The sequence below is a fragment of the Staurois parvus genome, unplaced genomic scaffold (genome assembly GCF_062004578.1).
Source record: "Staurois parvus isolate SC_StPar_1 unplaced genomic scaffold, SC_StPar_1.0 ptg000207l, whole genome shotgun sequence".
Classification (NCBI taxonomy): domain Eukaryota; kingdom Metazoa; phylum Chordata; class Amphibia; order Anura; family Ranidae; genus Staurois; species Staurois parvus.
Genome location: NW_028318003.1, coordinates 3,074,980 through 3,095,092, shown reverse-complemented (window position 1 = coordinate 3,095,092; position 20,113 = coordinate 3,074,980). Strand labels below are relative to the sequence as shown.

The 20,113-nt window shown below is 40.9% G+C and overlaps 1 protein-coding gene across 2 annotated transcripts in view; it reads left to right on the top strand.

Moving 5' to 3' along the window:
- The window catches only part of POU2F3 (POU class 2 homeobox 3), a 160,809-nt gene that overhangs the window by 19,908 nt on the left and 120,788 nt on the right, over positions 1 to 20,113 (top strand). Inside the window, exons 1-2 of one of the 2 annotated variants that reach the window (XM_089678646.1) lie at positions 17,760 to 17,860; positions 18,462 to 18,530. In XM_089678646.1, the coding sequence (XP_089534772.1) occupies positions 18,470 to 18,530 (61 nt within the window). In that variant the 5' untranslated portion in view covers positions 17,760 to 17,860; positions 18,462 to 18,469. Of the gene's footprint in view, positions 1 to 17,759; positions 17,861 to 18,461; positions 18,531 to 20,113 lie in introns of those variants that run through there. The other variant, XM_089678645.1, reaches the window with a different exon arrangement.

Below are 20,113 nucleotides of genomic sequence, written 5' to 3'. Positions count from 1 at the left end.
ATACAATATAGGTTATACAGTCTAGGAGTCTGTAATGTACAATATAGTTTATATAGTCTAGGAGTCTGTAATGTACAATGTAGTTTATATAGTCTAGGAGTCTGTAATGTACAATGTAGTTTATATAGTCTGGGAGTCTGTAATGTACAATATAGCTTATGTAGTCTAGGAGTCTGTAATGTACAATATAGTTTATATAGTCTAGGAGTCTGTAATGTACAATGTAGTTTATGTAGTCTAGGAGTCTGTAATGTACAATATAGTTTATGTAGTCTAGGAGTCTGTAATGTACAATGTAGTTTATATAGTCTAGGAGTCTGTAATGTACAATATAGTTTATGTAGTCTAGGAGTCTGTAATGTACAATATAGTTTACGTAGTCTAGGAGTCTGTAATGTACAATATAGTTTATGTAGTCTAGGAGTCTGTAATGTACAATGTAGTTTATATAGTCTAGGAGTCTGTAATGTACAATATAGTGCATTTAGTGCAGAATGCAAGGGGCAGGAGTATGTAATGCACATTGGGGTCAGGAGTACAAAATGAAAAGAGCTGGAATCATGTGTGTAGCATACAGTTTAGGGGTCAGGCAAGTAACATTCCTCCTTCAAGCAATACACTCCCCCACATTCAATAAAAATCCCCACCCCAAAAAAATCCAGCACTAATCTGCATGCTTACCCCTCCCAACACATATATTTTCCTTCCCCAGCACAAATCCCCCCAAGAACAAATGCTACTATACCCCCCCCCAAATCCCTCCTCCCAAAACAAATCCTCTTGCCACAGAACAAATTATTTTGCTCTCTAAATTCCTTCGCAGCACAAATCCTCCTTTCCCCAATCCCCCCTCCCAGAACACAGCCTCTTCCCCCTCAGCATAAAGCCTCTTCAACCCCAATATTCCCCTAGCAAAAATCCTCCCCCCACCACAAATCTTTATTCCCCCCATCTCAGCACAAATCTCCCCCTATATTCCCCCTCCCAAGAAAACTGCACCCCCAACACAATTTCTCCCCAAAAATCTTTGTCACCACTTCTAGCCCAAATCCCCCCCCCCAATTCCTCTCCCCAATTCAAGCACAAATCCTCCCCCTCACATCCCCCCTTCCAGCCAAAATCCCCCCTCCAATTCCCATCCAGAACAAATCCTCCTCTTTCAGTATAACTCCCCTCCAACCCCCCTGCCACACAAATCCTGTCCCCAATTCTAGAAGAGTCCCCCCCCACACACACACAAATCCTTCTTCTGGTACACATTATCCCCCAAATCCCCCCCCCTTTCTATCTTCCCCCCTACCAAATTGCCCAATAGCATATGTACTCAACCCCCCCGAATATATCAAAAGATATGCTAAGATTTTGCTAAAAATACACTAAATCACATTAGTGAACATAAACCTAACATAACGTAAAACATAAATCTAAAAGGTAAAACTATACTGAGTTCATAAATAAAGCTAAAGCTCTGTGTGTGAATGTGCTGGATGGGGCTCATTCACAATGACGCTGTGGCCTGTACAGTGTGAATCATGTGGCTGGAGCTGCCTGTGTGTAGGCAGAATGTATTATGCTGAGGACTCATTCAGACAGGTACTCTGGCCATTTGAATGAGTGCTTTGTTCATGTGGCTGAAGCTGCCTGTTACCCTAAGGCAGTGTTTCTCAACTCCAGTCCTCATGGACCCCCAACAGGTCATGTTTTCAGGATTTCCCTCAGATGAAACAGCTGTGGTAATTACTAAGGCAGTGAAACTGATCAAATCACCTGTGCAAAATAATGGAAATCCTGAAAACATGACCTGTTGGGGGTCCATGAGGACTGGAGTTGAGAAACACTGCCCTAAGGGAATGCAGCGGCTGTATGAAGGCAGGTCCTAATGGCAGGTGTGCTGGTTTAGGCTCTGAACACAGACAGCGTGCATTTGGGGCCTCTCACCCACACCTGCACACCAATTCAAATTAGGACTTTCAGTTGTGTTTGTACAACCGCTGTGAGTATGAACATATGACTCATTCAAACAGCCAGAGTACCTGTCTGCATGAGTCCCTAGGGCTCTAGTTCACATGTAAAGTTGTGGAATGGTAAAACCCAACAGTTGCACTGTGCTTTTACTGCCCCCCAACTGCTACCACCTTTAGCTGTAGAGGCAGTGCCTGTGGGTGTACACATGCCAAGGTCACAATGCTTTGTTTCACAGCCAGAGCATGAACTATATCCCCCTGAAGTGTTCAACTTAATGGCGCAGATCTGCAAGCCCCCAGAAACTGCATGCAATGCACACGGTTGCAGCATGCTAGCACAGGGCTGAAGGGGTTAAAGCAAATGACACAAAGCCTCCTTACCACCTGTTCAGTGATCTCTAAAGCACAATCGGATGCAGGTTACTCTTTAGAGATGAAAGGACATGTGAACAAGCCCTTATTTATTTTTTAGATTTTTTACAATTTGTTTACAGTTTTTAGAATTTTTTTAACAGCCTGTTGGGGGCTTTGGTGAAATATCAGGGGATTAAATAGACCCCTGATGTCTCACTTTTAAGACAGAGAAAGGGACTGAGGGCATAGATTTCATAGTTCCTTTCTCTGCATCCTCAGCTGCACTGATCAGTGAATGAGCAGAAAGCATTCTATACAGAGCGGCTTTCTGTTCATTCACAGTTATGAATGAACACAGGAGTGATCAGTACCAATTGCTTACTGTGTTCATTCAGGAAAGGGAAGGGGCCAGTGTATATGACATTTTTACCCGATGCTCCTATGACCTGCAGCATCTTCAGCCAGTGGGTCTTGGAAGGAAGAGGAGGAGAGGCGGGGGGAAGGGGGCGCTGGGAACCGATCCCTCTGTAGCACAGCCAGCAGGAGGGAGAGGGGGAGACGTCAGCTGCACTGCAGGGGGATCATAGCCCAGGATCAGAGTAGCAGGATTAGAGGAGCCCAGTGGCAGAACACCGGGCTCCCAGATTCAGCCTGGACATGCAGGTCGCCCGGATTTCAGTGAAACCTCAGGATGGTCTTGCCCATTCCAGGATGGTTGAGAGAAACAGCAGAGAAAAATCAGTAACTCCTTGAACTTTCTATTTACATTTTTGTTTTTTATAATAGAATTTTTTAAAGTGTATCTGAAGCCAAAACTAGTTTTGGATAAAATTGTGAAATGGTAGAACTGCTGTCAGATTTGTATTGGTCTGTGTCTGCACTGGGGTGACAATATGCCCTCTCTATTTGTCCCGCTGATCATTATCACTGGGACAAAATGTTATCATTGTCTCCGGAACAGACAGTGAGGGGAAGCCTTCCAATGGAATGAGTGAATGAGCCCTTAGACAGTTACCAACAGCTGTCCCCACTGGAAAAATGTCCTCACTTCCTGTTTTAGAGACGATAACGTTTTGAATTTTCCATTACTATCTGTCCCAGTGACGATCAGCAGGACAGATCTCTGCACTTGTGTGAATAATCTCTAAGAAAGAGTTTTCCCTCATTTCACATCTGAAGGTAAATCTTAATGACTAAACCCAGTTTTGCAACTTTGGCATGTGTTAGTAAATCTTTACATTTTTTAACACCTACTTATTGCATCTAGGCTATTTTACCTTCTGAATCAAGACAGTATCTCAAATAGCAAGGTATAATCAATTGAATCAAGTACATATAATAATATAAACGCAGTGTTCAAAACTTAATATAAACGCAGTGTCCAAAATACCAAGTGTCCAAAAATATACTAAAGGTGCAAATCCAAGTCCTTTCTGTAGACACTGTCCCAAAAAGACTCCAAACTCCAAAGTGATCCTAAAAAAAAAAAAGAAACTAAAATAGTGTATTATCCTTCAAACAATATTGTACAATCATATACAACATAGTTGTCACTCCACATCAAACGTGACCATATATGTGAATCAAGTGCTCGACGTGAAGAAACGTGCTAGTGAAACACTCTGGGGATCCAACAAATCAAAAAATCAAAGTGCTGGTAGTAGTGCACACTTCTATAGTGTAATGACTGAATACCCTTACCAGATGGCAAAAGAAACAGCACTTTAATACCACTAAGGGTACACACCATCCAAGGAAAGCTAATCCAGCCTGGATATGTACATTGAGATGTCCTCATAGCCTCATGGATAATGCTCCTAGCTGTCATCAGGACCTTGAGCAGGATTACTCCATAGTATTCATAGTACCCATCATATATAAAAAGGATATATATTGTAATTCTGTATGGTATAAATAAATAGCACTTTATTATGCTCTTACTTTTATTATATTCATCCGATGTGTGTGTATATGTATATATATATATGTGTGTATGTATGTATGTATGTATGTATGTATATACAGTTGCAAGAAAAAGTATGTGAACCCCTTGGGATTACGTTGAGTTTTGCATGAATTGGGCATAAAATGTGCTCTGAACGTCATCTAAGTCACAACAATAGAAGAACACAGTCTGCTGAACATAATACTACACAAACATTAGATGTTGCCATGGTTTAATTGCACATAACATGTAAACATTCACAGTGAAGGGAGGAAAAAGTATGTGAGGCCCTAGCTTAATGACTTCTCCCAGAGCTAATTGGAGCCAGGAGTGAGCCAACCTTGACTCCAATCAGTGTGATGATATTGGATGTGTTGCTGACAGCTGTCCTACCCTTAAAAAACACACACCTGTTTTGGGTTTACTGGTTTCAAGAAGCACTGTCTGATGTGAACCGTGCCTTGCAGAAAAGAGCTCTCAGAAGACCTACGATCAAGAATTGTTGACTTGCATGAAGCTGGAAAGGGTTACAAAAGTATCTCCAAAAGCCTTGATGTTCATGTGTCAATGGTAAGACAGACTGTCTACAAATGGAGAAAGTTTAGCACTGTTGCTACTCTCCCTAGGCATGGTCATCCTGTAAAAATGACTGCAAGAGCACAGCGCAGAATGCTGCATGAGGTAAAGAAGAATCCCAGAGTGTCAGCTAAAGACCTACAGAAATCTCTGGCACATGCTAACATTTTTGTTGACACATCTACAATAAGGAAAACATTAAATAAGAATGGAGTACATGGGAGGACACCACGGAGGAAGCCATTGCTGTCCAAAAAGAATATTGCAGCACGTTTGAAGTTTGCAAAAGATGTTCCACAGCACTACTGGCAAAATAGACAGATGAAACCAAGATTGAGTTGTTTGGGAAGAACACACAACACTATGTGTGGAGAAAAAAAGGCACAGCACACCAACATCAAAACCTCATCCCCACTGTGAAACATGGCGGAGGGAGCATCATGGTTTGGGGCTGCTTTGCTGCCTCAGGGCCTGGACAGATTGTTGTCATTGATGGGAAAATGAATTCCAGAGTTTATCAAGACATTTTGCAGGAAAACGTACGACCATCTGTCCGCCAACTGAAGCTCCGCAGAGGATGGGTGATGCAACAGGACAATGACCCAAAGCATACAAGTCATTCAACAAAACAATGGCTGCAACAGCACAGAATACGCCTTCTAGAGTGGCCCAGTCAGAGTCCTGACCTCAACCCGATTGAAATGCTGTGGCATGACCTTAAGAGAGCGATTCACACCAGACATCCCAAGAATATTGCTACACTGAAACAGTTTTGTGAAGAGGAGTGGTCCAAAATTACTCCAGATCGTTGTGCAGGTCTGATCTGCAACTACAGGAAACGTTTGGTTGAGGTTATTGCTGCCAAAGGAGGGTCAACCAGTTATTAAGTCCAAAGGTTCACATACTTTTTCCTCCCTGCACTGTGAATGTTTACATGTTATGTGCAATTAAACCATGGCAACATCTAATGTTTGTGTAGTATTATGTTCAGCAGACTGTGTTCTTCTATTGTTGTGACTTAGATGACGTTCAGAGCACATTTTATGCCCAATTCATGCAAAACTCCACGTAATCCCAAGGGGTTCACATACTTTTTCTTGCAACTGTATATATATATATATATATATATATATATATATATATATATATGTAGTGATAGGTGTCTGATTTATCTATTATTGATTATATTGTACATTATTAATAGATCAGTTATTTGATATTTATTAATTTATTATAGAAGGGGTAGATAGCCTTTTATGGATAAGTGATATAGTGGTTTATTTATTCATTATTTATCCGTTAGTTAGTCCGAAGTTATAGAACCATTGGAGCATTTATATGTGATTGGAGATCACATTATAAAATTGTTTTAGTAGTTAATGGGTAAATTAGCACTTTAATATATGTTTAATTGGTTATTTTAATGAATCTATTAACCACTTGCTGTCCGCCTGCTGTTTATAAACGGCAGGACGGTGGCACTCCAGGGGCGGGTTGCCATTCATAAACGGCACCCACCATTTCTAGCTGTGCGCGCTCCCTGGGAGCACGCAGCACCGCGATCCGGTGCCTGCTGTGTCCTCCGGACACAGTGAAACACCGATCATGTGATCACTGATTGGCCAATCACTGATCACATGCAAAGTAGTAAGCATGATCACAGAGGTCACATGGTACAAGGCTATTCACAACAGCCTTGTACCATGTGACAAGCTGTGACCAATCACAGCTCACTCAGTAGTTCTCAATGGCTGCAAGAATGCAGGCAGAGAGAAAGAGAAATGATTGCTTTTACATCCTATATGGGTGTAAAAGCAATCACTGTAAAAAAAAAAAAAATCTTCATCACCTCCCACCCCACCATGGTGACACTGTACTGCTAAGGTGACAGTATGTAAAAAAAAAACACATAAATAATAATATAAAAAAAAAAATAAAAATGTAAAAGTTTAAAAATTATAATTTTTGGTTATAAACTAATTTGGCTTTTTTTTGTTTACTAAAAAGATAACGGAATACATTTTGGCCAAGATTTATGATGAAAGATTATTTATTTGCAAAATTTTATAAGAAAAACACTTTTTTTCAAAATTTTGGACTTTTTCATTTACATAGCAAACAAAAATAAAATCCCAGCGGTGAATAAATACCACCAAAATAAAGCTTTATCTGTCTCAAAAAAATGGTAAAAAATTCATATGGGTACAGTGTTGAATGACCGCGCAATTGTCATTCAAAGTGTGATAGTGCTGAAAGCTGAAAATTGCCCTGGACAGGAAGGGGGTAAAAGTGTCCGGACAGGAAGTGGTTAAAGGGTGATTATTGGGAGTAATTGTATATAATAGTATTAATATTAGTAATTGTGTATAGGGCTTTGTGCTGTATCTGTTCTCTGGCTCATTATGACGTCTTGGATTAGTATTAGTAATGATTTGGTAGGGCTGGCTGCATTATTTATTTGTGTAATAAAAGATTAGTGTACACTCTCTTGCTGTTATGGAAACAGAGTGTTGGCACCTTTCCCTGGTGTAAGATGGCGACTTTTTACTTGACGACGCCCGGCTCCAATGTGAGGAGAGGTACAAAAGGAACTGCCCTATCTGACCTACACATCCTTATGAGTAAGTCCCTGAGACGGAACATGTCAAGGAAGTGACATCAGACACAACGAAGGAACCGGAAGTGGCAAATTGGCCATTTTGGAAATTCTGACCCAGAGCTGCTGCTGAGACTCTGCAAGAGGTTTGGCATGTAGTGTTATCTTGTTAAGACTCTGCATGGGGTTTTTGGATGAAGAGATTTTATCCAGACTCCGGTCTACTGCTGAGACTCTGCATTAAGGTTTGGAGATATGAAATCACATCCAGATGCTTCTAATAGCTGTTGAGCTCTGCAAGAAGTTTGGGTTATGAGAACTGTGGTGCTATTTATCTGTTTTTAAAAGTAAGAGCATAATAAAGTGCTATTTATACCATATGGAATTACACTATAGATCCTTTTTATATATGATGGGTACTATGGAGTAATCCTGCTCAAGGTCCTGATGACAGCTAGGAGCATTATCCATGAGGCTATGAGGACATCTCAATGTACATATCCAGGCTGGATTAGCTTTCCTTGGATGGTGTGTACCCTTAGTGGTATTAAAGTGCTGTTTATTTTGCCATCTGGTAAGCGTATTCAGTCATTACACTATAGAAGTGTGCACTACTACCAGCACTTTGACTTTTTTTTTTTTTTTTTCTGATCACTTTGGAGTCTTTTTGGAAAGTGTCTACAGAAAGGACTTGTATTTGCATCTTTAGTATATTTTTGGACACTTGGTATTTTGGACACTGTGTTTATAATATGTATTTTTGGACACTGCGTTTTATATGTACTTGATTCAACTGATTTATACCTTGGTATTTTGGAGTTTTTTATAGGGTGTTTTTTTTTTTTTTTTTTTTTTTTTTTTTTTTGACACTGCGTTTTATATTATATGTACTTGATTCATTTGATTTATACTTAGTTTATTTAGTTTAGCACTTGTTTGCTTTGGCTATTGGGTGAGCAAATTCAGGCTATTTTTACCTTGTTTACTTTTCAGGACAAATTGGATATTTATTTGGCAGTAAATAATGGATATCTCCTGAGTTTTTTTTTTTTTTATTTAAATTTAGCTGTACATTTCTCGCCATGATCACAAAAAAAAACCCTTTAAATAAAAACTACTACTCCTGATGTTCGCAGTACTATGACATGTGTCTTATGTAGAATTATTTGTTAGTATCTTTGTTAGGGCAAAGAAATGATAGTGAACATTTTTTCTTTCTTTATCCTACCTAAACACACTGACATTAAAAAAAAACCAAAAAAAAAACACTTTTTTTTTTAAAATATAATCCTATCTATAACATACTAGTCGTGATCTTTGACCTTGATAATGACCTTGACACTTGACCCTACCTTAGATCAAGCCCTGATAAAGCCATTTTATCTTTGTTTGATTTATTTATTTTCACACATTGTTTTTACTTTACTCTCTCCTGACTAGGCCAGCTTGGTCTTCCTTACTTGCCTTCCAGAAGATTTACCCCCCCTTCTTGACCAGGCCATTTTGTACGTTACTTTAACTGACAATTGTGAGATGATGCGATGCGGCACCCAAATGAAATTTACGTTTTTGTTTTTTTTTGTTTTTCCCACGAATTGAGCTTTCTTTCGGTGGTGTTTGATCGCTTGTGCATTTTTAATTTTTTGCGTTCTATAAAAAAAGACTGACAATTTTGAGAGCGAACAATATTTTTGACGTTTTGCTATTAAAAATTACTTTCATTGCTCATGCAATGCAAATGTAAAAAAAAAAAAAAAAAAAAAATCCTTGATCACCCCCCAAAGTAGTACAATATTACTATGGTAATATTGCACTATTTGATAAAAGTATCTCAAAAAATTATAATAAAGAAATAAATACATAAAATACTGTATTAAGAATAAAGAAAAAAAGTTTTAACGTTGGTTTGGTTTTTTTTTTTACCACTTGGCATTGTGTGGGCGAGCAGTGGCTCTGGGCAAAGCGACGTAACTGTACTTTGTTTTCTCTTTTGAATCGTGAACGCACCTGCCCCCCCGTCGCTTAAAGGTGAGAAGAGAGAACACCAGTGTATGTAAAAGCACTACATTTTACACACACTAGATAAGCGCTATTAACTCTTTGATCACCTCGTCACCCAACCAGTGCCATTACTACAGTGTCAGTATATAGAATTTTTCACTGATCACTGTATTCCTGCCACTAGCGACATACGATAACATCAGGGTCAGTAAGTTCCCCTCCAAGTCAGGGTCAGCTAGCGATAGATTTCCTACACGCTATCGCACTCAAACTATAGGTCACTGATCACCGCCATTACAAATACAGTATTTGTACGGATCAGTATACTGTCCCCAAAAACAGTGTTAGCAGAATCAGCCCCTTTTGCTGCCAGCACTAGTATTTATCCCCTCTGCTGTTTTTCATGGAAGATTTGTAGCAATTGATTGTGGGCCAAGGCAATCTATATGCACAACAATACATCACCCCCAACCAAATTCAGCTCTTGCCAGGCAATTTGTATGGCCTGTATGAATTTAAAACTTTTTTGGGCCTAACCCTCGAAATGGGCATTAAAAAAAGAATGAATTGCAGTCATATTGGTCCACAGACCCGATTGATCATATGCCCATGTTCTCTGCTGTACATATATGCCCAACAAAGACCAGCAATATACTGGTACATCGCTGGACTTTGAGTGGTTATACCGGGATGATGTATGCAGCTACAGTTATCACCCTGGTATTATTTTTTTCAGCTGGAGGTTGGCTTTCATATAAAAGAAATCCTAGTGGCTAGTTAGCTGCTGGATTAGGTTCTGCAAGCAATGGGCAGAGAATACAGAAGGCAGTTCTGCCAGCTGACCATAGAGCTGATCGGAGACCAGAAAGGCTCCAATCATCTCTATAGTCTAATAAACCTGAAAATTCAAGCATTTCATTATTTCTGTCTTTTGCCGGATATTAACAGTGACATTTTTAAATTGGGGAAAGCATCTGATCACACCGATCTTGGTGTGATCAGATGCTTTAAGGGCAGAGGAGAAATCTAGAGTCTAATAGACCCCAGATTCTTCAAAAAAGAATATCTATCATTGCCTATTTGCTATCACAGGGGATATTTCCATTCCCTATGATAACAATAAAAGTGATTTTAAAAAAAAGGGACAGTGTAAAAATAAAATAAAAAAATTATCACCCCCACCTCCCTTCCTGTGCTCATGTGCAAAAGCAAACACAAGCTTCGATCCCCTGTCTTTATGTAAACAGAGATTACATCATGCATGTGAGGTATCACCACGAACATCAGATCAAGGGCAGTAATTCTAGCACTAGAACTCTTGTGCAAAATAAAGTGGTGACCTGTAAAGGTTCTTAAAGCGTCGCCTATCAATATTAAAAATTTACGTAGTTTGTCACAATGTGCAATTTTAAAGCATGTCATGTTTGGTATCTATTTATTCAGCATAATATCATCTTTTATATTATATCAAACAATTGGGCAATATATTGTGTTTTTGTGCATTAAGATTCAAGAAAGCGTAATTTTTCCAAAAACATTTACGTTTGAAAAATCACCAAATGCTGTGTGGCATAACATATTACAACACCCACAACTGTATTCTCTAGGGCCATTGTTTTAAAAAAAAAAAATATATAATGTTGGGGGGTTCAAAGTAATTTCCAGCAAAACAATGGTTTTTCATGGAAACAAAGTGTCAGAAAATGCTTGTGCTTCAAGTGGTTAGAAAAATGGGTAATGTGTAGCAGAAGCTTCTAGTGTTGGCCCTGAAATGCTAGGATAGTAGAAGCCCCCCCCCAAAGATCCTTTTTTTTGTGACATAATCACTAGCTCTGCCTGTGACGGATGCGGCGTCAGGCCCCCAGCCCTTCTCACCGACTTGTGACCGAAGGACTTGCCAATCTAAAACCGTGCTGTCATGTGCGTAACAATGCCACACTCAGCTGCACCCTGCACAAAGATTTTCCAGCTAATGGACCACAATCTATGTACCGCAGCCTGAGAGCGATTGTTACTGGGTCAGGTTAATTATGCAATTAACCCTTCACACTGCCACCACCTTTTTGTACAGAGTAGGAGGAAACTCGCCAATGTTAGCAGTAACACTGTGATGTTTGAATAAGCGTCTGGATACACACTGTCACCGCAGGCAGATGTATTCCGAGGTTTTAAAACACACAGTAGTGATCTTCAGAGACAGGGATTTTTACTTTGTATTAAAGAGCTTTAGAAACAGTTCAACACTTTTCAGAAAAAAGGATTTGTTACTAAAAAGGGTCAAAATGGTGCAATAAAAATATTTACAGAAAAATATGTAGTGTGTGAGAGAGAGAGCGCGCCCCACAACAGAAATTTAGAGAGGTAGCATACTTGCCGTCAGCCTTGGTTTAAGCAAATCAAGGTCCTGAACAAAAGGGTTCCGCTCTCCCAAGTTGGTTCCTGATGTTAAAAAGGGAAAATTCTTCAATTTATCTCTCTCAGGCCTGACAGCCTATTTTCTAGTCCACCAGCAGGGTGACTCCTTAAAGCAGAGAACCAATCCCCTCATTTGGGGAGGATGTTTAGGCAGGGAACTCTATGACCAAATCGCTCACACGTTTTATACCATGGTCAATAATCTTCCATAGGTACATGGAGCATCCTATCCACTGGTAAGATAATATGCAGAATAATCTGCTGAACGTCTAATTATCAGATATGACATATCTACCTGTGACAGTTTAAAGAGATCGCTTTCTGCTCTCGGGTAGACGTAATCTAAGGGTGTAAGATATCAGGCGACTCGCATTAAACTGAGCCATGTGACTATATGCTTTGTTCGATTGTATGTATTCCCTATTTTAAGTTATGAAAAGTGGTTTTTAAATGGGATGTATGTTTTACGGCTATTCTGGAATGTGTTTCATGTCCAGTGAAGGACTGGTTTATAGCTTTACGATCATCTCAGATCGAGAAGCTAACAGACACCCGGGCACCAGCTAATTGGGATTACAACCATGGAGTGTATCCAGCCGTGCCTGATGCTCTTGTGAACCCAGCACACACCACATTCATGAGGGAGGGGGATTGGAGGGAGAGAGAATGATACAAGATGGGGAATCTTGAGCAAGATGGATGACCGCGTCCATATCTGTGTGCACAATTGCTACACTGCCCAATTGTTGATGACAGTTCTGAGAGTTGTTGGTCAGAAGTAAGCAACTGGCCGGAGCTAGCAGTAGTGTCACTGCTAGCTCCACTCAATTGTGTACGTCTGACTCGCAAATGTCAGATTGAGATGAGTGCTCACGAGGAGCGGACAGGGCGTTGTTTTTTTTCTTAGTTTGGGGATTTGGCATCGTCATGACAGCTCTGGACATGTTGATTGAATATGGATTACAATGCTGGAACTATATAATTTTTTTTTTTTAATAAAGGACTTGTCAAAAGCTGTTTGGGTTTTTTTTTTTTTTTTTTTCAATAAAGGATTTTTTCAAAAGTCCTTGTTCACAATTTCTACCCTTTAGTGAATGGGTAGAGGTACAAGTACCTTTTTACTCATTCACAAGAGAGGGGGCAGCATCAGGTGCCCCCTTCTTTGAAGGGATACCCTGATGCTAGAGTTGTCGGGAAGAGGCCCTTGTTAGTGGCCTCGTAAGGTGCAGGAAGGGGGGGGTGTTTGCTTGTTCTCCCCCCCCCCCCCTTGCCAGGCCTGTGCTCAGATCAAGGGTCTGGTAGGAATTTTGGGGTTGACCCCATGCTTTTCCCCCCCATTTTTGGGGGTGAGGTTCCCCTTTCATTCTCATTCTCATTTCATTTTTTACTGTGGTCCCTCTTACCCTTCATATCAGACCTAAAGAGTCTGGTAAGGATTGGGGGGGACCCCACACTGTTGTGTGTGGGTTTTTGTTTTTTTTTCTCGAGGAGAGTATTCTCCCCTTTTGTCTTTTTTATAGTGTGGGGTGGGGACTATGCACTGAGAGCGCGGTAAATTGTGGGGTGTTTGATGGGCGAACTGTTGGTGGTGCCTTCACACCATAACACTTCAGAGTTATTCTTGATGAGTGCAGGACTGGACCCTGCTCTAAAATTTCTAATTATATACACCTGTCACACAGGTGTGGAAAATTTGGGCCTTGAGCGTTTGTGGTGCCTGAACACTGTAAGCCCTCACAGTTACTCTTTCTGGGTGCAGGAATGGCCCCTCATTCATTTTGATAAATGGCAGCTGGTCAACGGAGTCTGTGGACAGATGCACTCTTTTATCCATCACAAAACCTCCAGCAGCACTGAATATCCATTTGGAAAGCATGCTGGATGTAGGACAGGACAGTAGCTTCATGGTATATTGAGCAAGTTCTGGCCAGTGTTCCAATCTCAAGACCCAGTAACCCAGTGGATACTCAGTTGGAAAGGTCTCCAAGTCTGCTCTTGCCCCTAGATAATCATGCACTATATGATGCAGATGCAGCCCTGGGTTCTGAGAAGAATTGTTTAAAGGCATTGGCCGCCTTCTCCACCATTCTTCCTTTGACCAAACGAAGCCTCAGGAACACGTTGTTCAGGAAATGGTAACATCCCAGTGTCTGGAAAGGTGTTACACAAATTTTTCTTCAAAACGTCCTCAAGATGTTTCATCCTCTGCACCCTCTGCGAAGGCAGGATGAGCTCTGCAACTTTACCTCTGTAACGTGGATCAAGAAGGGATGCCACCCAGTATTGATCCCTCTCCTTGATACCACAAATCCTCGGGTCCTTTTGCAGGCTTTACAGAATCAGGGAGACCATGCAGTGTAAGTTTGAGGAGGCATGAGATTCTGAATCCTCTGGGTCACTGAGGATGACACTGTCAGGAACTACCACCTCCCAGCCATGTTCTACTCTTGGCTGGGTTTCTGGGGACTGAAAACCATCCCTCGAAGACTGCCATATGTTATCCTCTACTTCCATGCTGCCACAATCCTCCTCCTCTTCCTCCTTTTCCTCCTGTCTATTCTGCATTCCCACAGGAATGGGGTCTGCATAAAGGGGGCCTTGAGAGGAAAATAACTCCTCCTCTTCTTCCTGCTGTTCTGCCCCAAGCGCCCTGTCCATGATTCCACACACCAAGTGCTCCAACAGGAAGACTAGAGGGATAGTGTCACTGATGGATGCATTGTCACGGCTCACCATCCTTGTGGCCTTCTCAAATGGTGACAGGATAGTGCATGCCTCCTTTATCAGCATCCACTGGTGTGGCAAAAAGAAGCCAAGCTCCCCTGAGCCTGTCCTTGTACCATTTTCGCACAGGTACTCATTGATGGCAATCTGCTGTATGTGCAGCCCCTGCAGCATTGCCATTGAGTTCCACCTGGTGGGCATGTCACAAATGAGTCGGCTGGTGGGCAGGTTAAGTTCCCATTGAATGTCAGATAGCCGAACACTGGCAGTGTATGATCGCCAGAAATGGCCACAGACTTTTCTGGCCTGCCTCAGATGATTTTGTAAGCCTGGGTACCTGTTCAAGAAATGCTGCACTACCAAACTCGGGAAGTGTGCTAAGCATGGAACATGTGTCAAGTGTCCCTGTTGAAGGGGAGGGGGTGGAGCAGCAGGTGTGGCAGAATCACCACCAGCTTTTTGAAGGCGTGGTGGCAGAACAAGCTCCAGCACTGAACCATGTCCTGCATTCTTTTCAGGTCCCAGCAGAGTTACCCAGTGGGCCGTGAAGGGTGTGTAATGTCACTGGACCACATGTCAGCAGGAATGTGGACCTTGATACTGGCCGCCCTGTCCAATGAGGCCAAAACATTGCCTTCCACATGATGGTACAGAGCTGGAATGGCCTTATGCGAAAAGAAATGTCTCTTCAGAACCTGCCACTGTGGTACAGCACATTCTCCGAATTCATGGAAGGGGCAGAGTCCACCAGATGAAAAGGCAGCAGTTGTAAAGCTATCATGTGGATTGGCAGGACAGTATTTTTTTTTTTTTTATGGTTCAGCAACTAGGGTAACGAAATTTGCCTGATCAAGTCAAATGGTGTACTGCTAGCAGACTGGGTTCAAGGATCTTTGGCACCCATTGCTATACCATCACTCCTCTCAGTGGAGGTTGTTGAGAAGACTTGATGTTTTATAGTAGGGGTAGAGATCCCAGATGAGGAACAAGGAGAAGTCTGCACTTTTTTTTAGGATGCGGGTAATTCAAGTGCTGTTGCCAATGGGCTGCGTGGCAGGTCGTCATATGTCTTGTCAAGCATGTGGTGCCCAAGTGGCTAGTGTTTTGGCCACGCTTGATCCGCTTCAGACCGATACTGCATACAGCAACCCTGCGGTCTGCTGCACATGTGTTGAAAAAAGCCCACACCATAGAACTTTTGGAAGTCAGCCAGGAGTGCCCTGCCCCTGTGGAGCTCTGTCGTGTGATGCCATAGGGTGACTGTTCTTATGCCTGCCCCTGGAGGACATCCTGCCTTGTTGGAGTTGACTCCTCCTCTGTTCTCTCAGGCACCCAAGTACAATCAGTTACCTCATCTCCCCCCCCCCCCCCCCCCTCGACACTGGAGCCAACTTGGCAGGGTACTGCGGCTGGGGAGACATGAATGCCGATTTCTTTCCCTCGTTGGCACCCCCTCTCTGTAGGCTCACATCATTCCCTTCCTCAACCTGGGAACCAACATTGGAGCATTCAAATTGCTGCACATCCTCCAGCAGCATGTAAATGACACTATGATTAAATACGCTGACTCCTCCATGCATGATGGTGGGGCTATGGAAGGAGCAGCTGTGGTGGACAAAGCCTGTGGAATAGGCTGCTTTGACAGCTGCAGTGGAAGGCAAACTATTATGAGCCTGGGCGACAGAGGAGGATGAGGATGGCTTTGTTATCCACTCCACCACCTCTTCTGCATATTGTGGCTCAAGAACACTGCCAGGACCGGAAAATAAGGACAAGCGTGCCCTGCCTGCAGAGGATACACCATGTACACAACCATCACTTTTCACTGTGGACACAGTCTGCTTGCCCTCTCTTAGCTACCCGTGAGTGTCTGCTTCTCATTCTTGGCCTTTCAGACATGATGGGGATTTTTTTTAGGGGATTTTTCTAACTTGGGTGAAATATCTTTGTGTTTGGCGCACTATAAACTGTTTTTATATTTTTATTTTATTTTTTTACAGAAATTAGGGGCTACAGCAAATATGGATACTTGCAGCAGTGAAAAAAAAAATTAAATTAAGAAAGCCAAAAAAGAAACTAAAGGGAACACTAAAAATGCAGCAACAAAACCTGATGCTACAAAGAACAAAAAAATGTATATAGGAAAAAAAATGGGAACAGAAGTGATGCAGAAGTGCTGTAAAAACATTGACACCACTACACTGCTCCACAACATCACACTACACTGTCTCCCAACACACCACTAACTATCCTCACCTAACTAACTCCACCAACACGCTACACACAGCTGCGTGTAAGCAGCCTTATATAGTGTGGAATGTGGACTTTGGCAAGTCATGGCTCTCACATTGAATTCAGCTGTGATTGGCCAAAGCATTGCACCTGACCTGTGGTCAGGTGCAATGCTTTGGCCAATCACATGTCAGGTGTAATGCTTTGGCCAATCACAATGGACTGCGAGAGCGCAGTGCATTGTGGGGAGTGGCGGGAGAACTGCCCGCCTGTTATTTTCATGTGCTTGTCAAACACACGAACACCCAATGTTCAAGTCGAACTTATGTTTGACTCAAACATAAAGCCCATCCCTACTATCTATCTTCCAGTTAGTTCTCAATCCAGTACATCCCTGTTTGTTTGATTTGTAGATTTTAACAAGGAGCTATAAATGCAGCATACCTTTTAGTAGTGTCGGGATTTCAAGGAACCCCAATTAAGACGCCCTATATTTTGCAATCTGACTACCATTGTAGTACACACTTGTTCTGAAGATGACTGTAGCAAACAAATGTTGATCCAACTATATCTCTATGGTTTTGGCAGTGGCCTATGTGCACTCATTTTAACTAGGAATGTATGTACATCTGTAAAGTGTATATGATTTTGATGGAATACTTTGGAATATTACATATTTTATAATAGTTTTATGTCTTTCAACAAGGTTGGCTTTCTTTTTGCTTTTACTTATATTTCATTTTAGAATGTGGAAAAAAAAGTTTAAATGCCCTGAAAGCAGCACATTGTTATCTTATTCAAATTTGCAGTGACTGACTGCCTAGGGCCTATGCAAATTCTCTGCTTTATCTGTTTGGTTTACCTGTGTGCTAAGGGTTAAAGAGCTCCCAGGAAGGGGGGTGGAGGGGGGGTCAGTGTCATTTGTATAAAATATTCCTTTTCTCCAACTGACTTCTGTCTCACCTGGAAAAAAAGAAATAGTGCCCTGTTGAAGACGCAGCTACGGGTCTCATCTGGAGCTGCCAAGTTTAAATAATCTGGGAGGTTGTAAAGGTGAGGAAGTAGATGGGAAGGAGGTTGTGATAGAAAGGGGGGATCATGTGTTTATGGGGATTGAGTGTGAGTGCGTGAAGTTTTAGGGAAAGTAGATGAATTTCCTCTTAATATTGACAGCCAATATTAAAAGCCCATTGTATGAAAGTAGTAAGTGACTGACTGAAACAAAGATTCTCGTAAATCAAAACTATTTTGAAGGGTCTGCTATTGGTATTCATAGTATTTTAAGCAACATGTATTTACTAATTGGTCAGAATTTGTCAGGTGATTGGTATTGCTAGTACTATTTTGGAACAGATAATGCTAAGAAGATAAGATTCAATTTTTATTGGAAAAAACATTTTCCTCCGTGTTTTCTCCACTCAAGCAAAAATTGGAGAGGCTGCAGTCGTCTGCAGAGATGAGAACAAACTCAAACAAATGTAAAGAAATGCTAAAGGTTCCGCCACTCCCTACATGATGAATATGATAATAACATGTGTACTCTTGAATTTGAAAGTCGAATGAATTTTATTATAATACAATGGTTTTGTTTAGAAATAAATTATATGCATTATTAAAATCAGTTTTTTTTTTTTTTCCCTTTGACTTCTCGCAGATATTAACATGAGCCGTGAACCAGATTCCACAGAGGAACAGCAAAACGGAGAGGCACACTTACAGAATGGTGAGTGTCTAAGACAATCGCTAGTAGAGAGATCACTAAACCAAGTTTTGGCTACCTATGGTCACAGAATATGCTGGAACTTTAATATTTGATATTTATTGGGTTGACTGTACCTACTTTGAAATTTTTACTTTTTTTTTTTTTTGGTTTTGTTTTTATCAGCATTTTTATCAAAAAAAATGTTTTTTGTTTTTTTATGGTATGAAAGATAATCAAATGTGGGCTGAGAAGATTAAGTTGGCTTTAGTAGTTATTTCAAAGTTACTGAGTGAGTTAACCATTTGTTGGCAGCTGCCAAATCTGCATTATTTTGGTTTCCTTGTGTTCTAAATGAGCTGACTGCCAACAAATAGTTACATCAGTAACATTATGATGAAAACCTCAGTGTAGTCTTTTCTTTTGTGTTAGTAGATAAAGGGAAGCAGCTAGGATTTTGTACCAAAAATACAAATTCTTTGTTGAATGAGTGAAAGGAAATGAAAAACGGAGATATTTAAAAATATTAAAGTTTCAGCTAAATTTGTATCTGTTGTTAAATTGAAGCAATAGACATTTTTACAATTTAGGATGTGAAGAGAGAATATTTTATCCATGTTATGCAAGAAACCATATTAGCGCAAAGATGATGGTAACAAAATAGATGTTTGGTAGCTTAATTAAAACCTTTAAAATTGCTTGCTTTTGATTGCAATATGTCCCGATGGAAATTAATAGGTAGCTTTTAGTACCAGTAGACTGGCACTATTATCTTTTAGCACAGTATTTGTGAAAATAATCTAGTGTTACCGAAAGGGTTTTACTAAATTTTTGGAATCGGTGGATGTTAAATTTCACTGTTAAGGTTAGGGTTAGACTTTAGTTGGATGAACTTTTGAGGGTTAAGAGTTAAGGGGTCACTTTAGGGGTAAGGTTAATAATAATAAGCAATAATTGCTTATGCTTAGGTACCAGGTTAAGTGTAGTGGCAACATTTTAGGAGTTACATATTAAAAGAGGCAGTATGAAGGGTTCTATTGCTGACCTTCATTTTGAAACAATTCGTTTCCTGACTATCATTGCTGATCCAAAATTTTTTTTTTTTATATTTTTGCTTTGAGTCAATAAGGTTGATTCACTAAATTAAAATAGGCTGTTTACTTTACTTTTCACTTTGGAAGGGAATTTTGCCTTAGCTTGGTAAAGGAGGTGAAGCTTTGCTGACTCCCATCATCCAACCATGGACAAAGTGAATTTTCACCACATTCACTAAGATAATGGAAAATTCCTTTGCAAAGTATGTTATTCCCTTGCCAAGTCAACACCATTGACTCCAAACAAATGTTCAGACTGATAGTTCATTGAGGTTGTGGAAGTGGAACAATGGAAGTGTTCATATTTTCTCTTAATTCCAGTTTTTTTTTTTTTCTTCTTTAAAGTCCAGTTGAATACATTCTAGGTGCATCGAAATAAAAATTGCAATGGAGAGCCCATGCAGTATGCTGCTCTTCTTCTTCTCTCCTTCCCAGCACCCTCTCTAGTACCCCTTCCTCCCACACTCTGTCATGTCCCCTTACACCCCCCCCCCCCCCAAGTCACCCCAGGTG